Here is a 9,174-nt window from a genome sequence, read left to right as displayed (position 1 = left end):
CCGGGACACATGGCAGAGGGAATAAGACCACTATGTGCCTTAGTCCTTCTAATCTTGTCCCTTATAGCTTGATTCTCAGGCCCCGGAGGGTATCTCGTGGTGTAAGGGGAAAAGGTGTAGGTCCATTCTAAAAAGGCTTTAGAAAATAAGCGGAAATCGACAGCCTGCAGAATTAATGAGAAGGGTGGTGAAGGACAACACAGGAAAAAGAAGCAGGTTCTATAAGACGAAGGCCCGAGCGCCAGAGGATTAGGCCAAAGGCTGAGGTCGAACTGAGACTCCATCATCTACTTCTAAACTAAATATATACCTCACAATTTACAACATTCTTTTTGTTCATTTACATAGTCTGTATATGAAGAATACTAAGGCCTCCAAGCAGAAAATGTGACAATTATCATAAACTCTGCAACTCATCCGAATCCCAGTGTGATGAAAAGCTGGCTCACCAGCGCAGGAAGAATATGGCTATCTGGGGCCTATTAAAATTTTTTAAAACTCCAAGCTTAAGAAAGGTTTTGCATTTTATTACTTGGATAGTGTTGCCACTTGATAAAATATTTTTCCTGCCAAAAGCATTAAAACAGTGTGCTATGAGTAATTAGCCTCCAATTAAAAAAAAAAAGTATACAGACATTAAGAAAAAAAACCCTGACTTCTAAGTCTTAGCAGAGCAGGGAACTACTGAACACTTTGAAAGGTTGCTCACCAAATTCCAGTCCATGCTGGTACCTTAACATCAGTTCTCTGACCACACTCAGCTTCTGGTTCTTATCCATCGTATGGTACAAGCCAAGTAACCTCGTCAGCTGCACCACACACAAATGTCGCTGCAGAGCTCTGATGTCGGCAGGCAGTGCCAGCTTATCCTCTGTTGGTGTTGACAAAGGAACCACTCCGAGTAACTGATTAATAAACTGTAAAGTTGAAAGAAAAAAAAAAGTACAGGTCTCAAGATGGAACTCATCTTTTAGTAGGTCACAATTAACAAATACTGAAATGGTCTAGAAAAAGACATCAAGGAGAAATACAAATTAAAGCTCCATTTTCTACCAAAATTGCCAACAAAACACTTCTAACAGTACACTTGCTGGTGAAACTCCACATGTGAAACATTCACTGCTGGTCAAGTGTTAATGCTAACACCATGCAGTATATGCATTAAAAGATGAAAAGAACTGTGAAAATGTTTCTTAAATCACAACACATTAACATAATATACAATGTAGCAATGAAAAAATTTATTGAGGAAGAAGGTAAAATAAAAACAATTACCCTAAAACAAATACTATTATACTACAAATAAATTCTTAAAGGAAACATTATACACTGAAGGGAATGTCAATAGCCTTAAATTGTTTTTTTGATTAAAGCTTTGAGATAATTATAGATTTGCATGAAGTTGTAAGAAATAACACAGATCCTATGTACCCTTCACCCAGTTTTTCCAATGGTAACATCTTTTTTTTTTTTTGGCCATGCCGTGTGACATGCAACATTAGTTCCCCAACCAGGTATCAAACCTGTGGTCCCCTGCGGTGGAATCAGAGTCCTAACCACTGGACTAGGAAATTCTATCCCTCTGGTAACATCTTATATTAAAATGTTTTTAATTCCCTAAATATGGAATAAATTTTTAAAAACATGAGTTCCACAACCAGTTCAGTTGCAATACTGGCAAAAGTGAGTTAGAAGACTGAACTGGAGGGACCCCTACACTGCAGTCAGAGTGCCTGTTTACATGTCACACACGCTCGGGTGCTATACTTTGCAGCTGTCAGGATGTGAGAGCATGCTTGAGCGGCACAAATCTGGGGTTCTAAAAGCTGTTTATGGAAGAGAAATGCAGCCAAGGGGTCACTATATTTTGTGTCTTCCCTATATTTTAAGATCCAAAATTAATACATTATTTTAAAGGAAAAAAGTTCCAACTACACATTTATTAAACACAGGCTATTTTCACTCCCTTCCAAGATCCTATGAAGATGACAGTGAAGAACAAAAAAGGACGCACCCATAAGGATCAAGAACATGTGAAATGTGAAGAGATGACAGCCAGTAAAAAGCATTAACAAGATTTCAAAAGATAAAAGGCACAAGGGCAGGTGGTAGGTAATAACCAATGTATGGGGTCAAGAACGCTGGAATCCAGTAGTATGCAATGGGGAGGCCACCAATAAGCAGCAAGTCTCTTCTAGCTGCGGAGCCTTGGAAGACTCAGAAATTAAAGGCAGAAAGTATGTCTGAAAGCTAAAATGCTGTGGAACTTCAACAGGAGAATCTGCTAAATTCTAAAAAGTTAGACTCCTGCCAAGGTCACTGAGTGAATTCCTAAACCCAGTAGAAGTCAGGGTTTTCCTTCATCCCCAGGAGAAGCTGAACCAGAGACACTGTAGACTCAAGGGGAGACTGGAACGGATCTACTAACCTCACATTTCAGACAAACCCCTAAGAGGAGTTTTAAACGTTCATGGTTCTGTCAGACTGACTGGGGTGAAATGAACAAACAAAAACATTAACTCCAAGAAAGAAAGTTGTATAAAAAAGCTATAATCTCCATATATAAAGTGGCTTTAGTCATAAAAATATAAACACTGAATAATGACTATACTATATTGAGGGGAAAATAAGTAAGAGAAGAGGTAGAATGTTAGAAATGAAATTATTGCTTTCCACAGTAGGATCCCATGGACAGAGAAGTGTGGTGGGCTACGATTCATGGCGTTGCAAAGAATCAGACATGACTTAGCAACTACACACACACACACAACAGGATACCAAGAGATAAAGACTGTAACCATAAAAATAAAGAAGTATATGAGCGTAAAATTTAGAAATACAGCATTAAATAACAAAAGAAACAGTTAAGAGTTGAAAGTAATTTGTCTGCACAGAGCCAGAACCAGGGCTGGAGAAGGCAAAGAACTGCAATTGTTTTTCAAGATAAGCCTTGTAGTACCATTTGACTTCTTCAATTTTATACATGTAATTTTTAGACAGAAATAAAAATTGAAATTCCTACTCATCATGCAGTTTCACATCTGTCTTAACTTTGCTTCAATTTCTCTACAACTGTGTGAATTTTAACTTTATTATGATCAGATAACCACATCTGTAACAAAAACTCTGTGGTATTAGTTTTCATGTTTTTTATTAAATGCCCACATAATTTTTATTGCCAGCTTTTCCATTCTTATAAGCCATTTTATATTTCTTGGAAACCATTTTATATATGTAGTTATGTTTATTATTAAGGCCTTCCAACAGGTTTTGTCATAAAACAATATGTTCATTCTCTGTTCTAGTCTTTACAGTTTTACTGCTATACAAAAAGTTTCTTTAAAAACTGGAACTATTTTATTGTTAACTTAAAACCCCAAGACAAAGTAAACCAAATATAAAAATGTCACCAGGGGTGAGACACTTTGGGATAACTGAACTGTATATGGTCCATTCTTAGGGACCAGTCCCATTTTAGAACGTGTCTCCTAATTCAGTGGGACAGCAGTTCTGTGTGATTACTTGGAGAGTCCACAATCCTCTGACAAACATACTGCTGAATGGCAGAATTTTTAGCTACTGAAGTCATCCTACATTTAAAAAGTTGTGGCAGCATAATTACCCCTCTCAATTTAAAAGTTTACATAGGACTACAAAACTCACTGCAATAGCCTTCAACCCTTCGTCTCACTGAACAATGACCAACTCAACACTGCTAGTATTTCGCTATTTCTAGAGGGTTCCTCCCAGTAGATTATTACTATATGGGGTCACAGAGGTGACCTAAGATTTTCAAACATGTCGATAAAGCAGAGCTTCTGGTTCTAAAACTGTGCTAGCAAACCTATATGAATCTCAGCTTAATGAGATGTAAGCACTCCTCTAATGCATTCCCATCATTTGATGCTTTAATTTACAAGATGGTAAGCACTATGAAGCATGGTCAATTGTTCCCTACCTTAGCACTCAGCACATAACATGGGTGACACTTACTGAACGAATCTCTCTCTCCCACATGGTTCTATTTTCTGCTTTAATCCCTCCAGTAGCATGAAACTCACACGCTGCCTTTTTAGAGAATTGTGACTATAAAAAAGATCTTTTTCTCACTGAGCCAAATTCTTAACTCCCTGCAACAACTTCTTGCTGGTCCCTGTTCTTATCCCTCTTCTACAGGAGAGCTTTTCAAATTAGGAGAAATAAAGTACTGTCAGCACCAGACCAAACATCTCTCTTCCAATCAACCGTTTCTCAAAGATTTTCAAGTATAACCCAGAACCTTCTTTTCTGGATATGTTACAATTTATCTAGAAAACTTCTAAAGCTTAGTCTGAGCTTAACAGCACTCCAAGAATAACCTTTTCTCAACCAAAAGTGAATGGTGGCAGTCATTTCAGAATCCAACAGAGAATACTGGCTACTTACCAGTTTGGGAAAGCACTGCTCCATCTGCCCTAGATGTGTAACCTCAAGACTGCCAGAGCACTGAGTGCAGGTGGACTAAGGGTACGGTCATGAGACAAACGCTGTAGTCATCACCACTGCACTCCCACTGAGCTTCACTCATTCCACATGGGGGTGACAGAGGCTTTCTGGAAGAACAGACGGTGGGAGGCCTGTGACAGGAAGACTTCCAACCTCCACCAATTAAGAGCTTTTTATAAGTAAAGCTGACAAAAGGTCACAGACTTTCTTGATAGACACTAGTATTTCTTAATATAGTGCTATATCCTACCCTGGGCACACTGTTCTTCCAACTGGTAGAGTACTCCAACTGCCCATTACCCAAGGATACTCAGGGCTAAATGCTTAAAAACCTTTAATATGCAGGAAGGTATGAACTTCTCATTAATGGGTGAACTATCTGATCCAATACACGTTGCTGTGGATGAGGAGTCTAAAGGTTCGCCACTTCAGCATGTAATTGATTTGCATTGATTTAATCACATGAAAAAAATCCTGATAGTTGACAATTAACTACAATATGGTACCCAGGCTTAGATCCCTGAAGAGACAAAGGACACTAATGGAAAAGCTACAGAAATACAAATAAAAGTCTAAAGGCCAATTAACAGTTACCAGTTTCTTAGTTCTGACAAATGTACCACTGTTTTTAAGACGTTAACATTGGGGAAAGCTGGGTGAAGGGTAGAGTGTAACTTTCTTTACTATATTTACAACTTTCCTATAAATGTAGTTATTCCAAAATGAAGGGTTTTTTCCCTTTAATTTTATTGAAGTATAGTTGCTACAATATTGTATTAGTCTCAGATATACAGAAAAGTGACTTAGCTATATTTTTTCCAGATTCTTTTATATTATAGGCTTTTATAAGATATTGAATATAGTTTCCTGTGCTTTTTATTTATCTATTTTATATATAGTAGTGTGTATATCTGTTAATACTATACCCCTAATTTACCCCTTCCCCCCTTGTTCCCCTCTGGTAACCATAATTTTGCTTTCTACACCTGTGAGTCTGTTTCTGTTTTGTAAATAAGTTCCTTTGTATCATTTTTTAGATTGCACACATAAGTGATATATTTGTCTTTGACTTACTTCGTTTAGTATGATAATCTCTAGGTCCATCTATGCTGCACATGGCGACATTTCATTCTTTTTTATAGCTAATATCTCATTTCATGTGTGTGTATGTCTATGATGTATGTATGTAAGGGCTTCCCTGGTGGTGCAAGAGTAAAGAATCCACCTGCCAATGCAGGAGATGTGAGTCCAATCCCTGGGTTGGAAGATCCCCTGGAGAAGGAAATGGCAACCCACACCAGTACTCTTGCCTGGAAAATCCCATGGACAGAGAAGGCTGGTAGGCTACAGTCCATAAAGGTGAAAAAGAGTCGACATGACTTAGCAACTAAACAACAATATATGTATATATGTGTGTGCATATAGACATAGATCTACACATGCCATATCTTCTTTATACAGTTATATGCTGATGAATACTTAGGTTGCCTTCTTGTCTTTACTACTATAAACGGTGCTGCTATGAACACTGGGATGCATGTTATCTTTTCAAATTAGAGTTTTCATCTTTTCTGGCTATATGCCCAGGAGTAGGATTGCTGGATCACACGGTAGTTCTATTTTCACTTATTTAGGAACTTCCATACTGTTTTCCACAGTGGCTGCACAAATTTACACTCCCACCAACAGTATAGGAGGGTTCCTTTTCTCCATACCCTCTCTAGCATTTATTATTTGCAGACTTTTTTTTTGCAGACTTTTTGTTGAAAGCCATTCTGACTGGAATAAGGTGATAGTTCATTGTAGCTTTGATTTGCATTTCTCTAATAATCAGTGATGTTGTATATCTTTTCATGTGCCTGTAGGCCAACTGCATGTCTTCTTCAGAGAAATGTCTATTTGGGTCTTCAAGGTTTATTTTTTAAAAATCCCTAAGATTTGATGACTGTTTCAGCAAGAATAAATCGTGATTTGACAAAATCAGCAATTAACTGCTACAGTTTTGAAAAAATCAGAGACAAGACATTAAAAGCAAAGTCCACTGGACTTCATCAAACTTTAAAATTTTACTCTGGGAGTTTCCTGGTGGTCCACTGGCTAGGACTCAGTGCTTTCACTGCTGAGGTTTGACCCCCAGCCAGGGAGCTAAGATCCTGCAAGTCCCATGACATGGGCAAAAACACAACTTTGCTCTGCAAAGGATCCTGTTAAGAGGATGAAAAGACAAGCTGGGAGAAAATATTTGAAACCACATATCTGACAAAGGACTTATATCCAGAATATCTAAAGAATTCTCAAAACTCAACAGTAAAAATCCCTGGTGGCTCAGATGGTAAAGCATCTGCCTACAATTCAGGAGACCTGGGTTCGATCCCTGGGTCGGGAAGATCCCCTGGAGAAGGAAATGGCAACCCACTCCAGTACTCTTGTCTGGAAAATCCCATGGACGGAGGAACCTAGTAGGCTGCAGTCCATGGGGTCACAAAGAGTTAGACACAACTGACCAACTTCAACAGTAAAAAAAAAAAAAACAATTAGAAAATGAGCAAAAGATAATAACAGACATTTCACTGAGGAGAAAATACAGATGGCACATCAGCACATGAAAAAATGTTTAACAATATTAACCATTAGGAAAATGCACATTAAAACCATAATGAAATATCACTACATATTTATTAGAATGGCAAAAATTAAAAATTGTGATAATACCTAATGCTGATGAGGATGCAGAAAAACCAGATGACTCATACATAGCTAATAGGAATTTAAAAGACCTAGTCACTGTGGAAAAGTTAGGCCTTTTCTCTAAAAAGCTAAACATGCAGCTACCATAAGATCCCACAACTGAACTCCTGGGCATTTTCTCAGAGAAATGAAGACTTAGGTTCAAGTAAAAAACCTGCATGCAAATGTTCACAGCAGCTCTATTTGTAATAGCCTAAAACCTGAGACACCCAGATGTTCTTCAACAAGTTAAAGTAACTTGTGGTACATCCATATCAAGGAATATTATTCAGAATAATATTGCAGTACCAGCAATGAACATGGTACATGTAACAACACAGATGAACTCCAGGGAATTTTGCTGAGTAAAGAAAGTTATACATAATATGATTCCATTATATAACATTCTTAAAATGATAAAATTGTGGAAAAAGAAAACATATTAACAGTTGCTAAGGGAGAGGGATGGGTAAAGGAGAAGATACAGGGAGGTGGCTGTGGGCAGAAAAGGGTAGGCAGCACATGGGGGGCACTCTGGTGTCAGAACTACTATGCATCTTGTCTACGTAGTGGCCACATGAATCCACATGCACTACACACACAAGCACACCACACATATACATACAAGTGAATGCACGTAAAACTGGTGAAATCTGAATAGGCAAAGTGGGTGAAAGACATACAAATCTCTTTGCATTATTTCTCTCTCTCTCTCTCTACACACACACCAGGAGAACTCAATTACCTACCAGGGGCTTATTCTCACTGAGGCCCAGCTTTACAAGAAATTATGCCTTAAATCTGATAGCACCTAGACTACTTGGCTTGATAGAGCAATATCTTGATAATCTCACATTCACTACTTTCAGCCAGTTTAGAGAAGAAACATGAACTCTTAACCTAGTTACAATAAATACAGGTAACCGACAGACCCCTACTTACTTTTGTACACTGTGTAGCAGGCAAGAGGTCAACAAACACCTTGAGGTCTGTGAAACAACAAGGTTTATCCCCAAACTTTTTAAAATACTGGAACATTAATTCCTCTGGATCACCTAAGAGAGAGGAGGGTAAAATATCACTAAATAATTCATGGACTAAAGAAATTTCTAATTTAAGTGATAAGTCTGATTTGAGAAACATTTATTTAAATTAAATGAAAATTTGCTTCAATGAGAATGAAGATGACAATGAGGGCAGGAAGATAGCTTGCTAGTTTAAAAATAAATGAATACTTGAAAAAGAAGTTGAATCTTACCAGTTATTACACTGAGGAAATGTGAAGTTTTTCATTCAACTGAAGTTTAAATAGTTAAAAAGTTTTCATTAAAGTTTAAATACTTGAGTCTATACGCAAGCATAAAACAAACATGCTTTTCTCCAGTTCTTGAACTACTTAATAAATATTAAATAAATGTTAACTGCATGAAAGATAATGTTTGTAAACAGGCACACCAACAGAAGAGAAAGTCAATGGGAAGAGCCGTGGGCCAATAACTCCAAAGTCAAAATGTAAAATTTAAACCTGGATATGCAGAAAGCTACCAGCTCATTTTATTTTTCCTCAAATTAAAAATAAAAACAATAAAAGTAGAATGCTCTCAAACTGAACTAGACTTAGGAAGCAGAGATTTTTAATAAGATCTCTGTAAGATTTCAGGCCTCAGTTCCTTCTGTTTCTAGGAACAGAGATCCCATAGCTTTAATCAGATTCTCACAGGTCTCTGTGATCCAAAAGAGACTAAGAATCACTCACTGGTAAGAAAAAGACAAAAACTTCTATGTGTGGAGATTAGGCAAATCCAATTTGTAAGATTCAGGTGGGTGAGAGGGAAGAGAAAGATAGGAGATGAATATAATAGCAAGTGTGAAAGCAGATCCAAATAGTTTTCTTTCCAGCTTTGGAAAGAAAGCAATCTTTTTTTTTTTGCCTGCACCATGCAGCTTGTGGGATCCTACTTC

The 9,174-nt window shown here is 37.5% G+C and overlaps 1 protein-coding gene across 1 annotated transcript in view; it reads right to left on the bottom strand.

Moving 5' to 3' along the window:
- Window positions 1-9,174, bottom strand: part of NAA25 (N(alpha)-acetyltransferase 25, NatB auxiliary subunit) — a 66,641-nt gene that overhangs the window by 32,589 nt on the left and 24,878 nt on the right. The window contains exons 10-11 of the mRNA XM_010828834.1: window positions 8,155-8,344; window positions 710-917 (exon numbers count right to left, since the gene is read on the bottom strand). Coding sequence (XP_010827136.1) covers window positions 710-917; window positions 8,155-8,344 — 398 coding nt within the window. The remainder of the gene's footprint in view (window positions 1-709; window positions 918-8,154; window positions 8,345-9,174) is intronic.

This window comes from Bison bison, unplaced genomic scaffold, assembly GCF_000754665.1.
Source record: "Bison bison bison isolate TAMUID 2011002044 unplaced genomic scaffold, Bison_UMD1.0 scf7180017864495, whole genome shotgun sequence".
Classification (NCBI taxonomy): Eukaryota; Metazoa; Chordata; class Mammalia; order Artiodactyla; family Bovidae; genus Bison; species Bison bison.
Note: the sequence above shows the minus strand (reverse complement) of the source record. Positions and strands in the feature narration are given on the sequence as shown.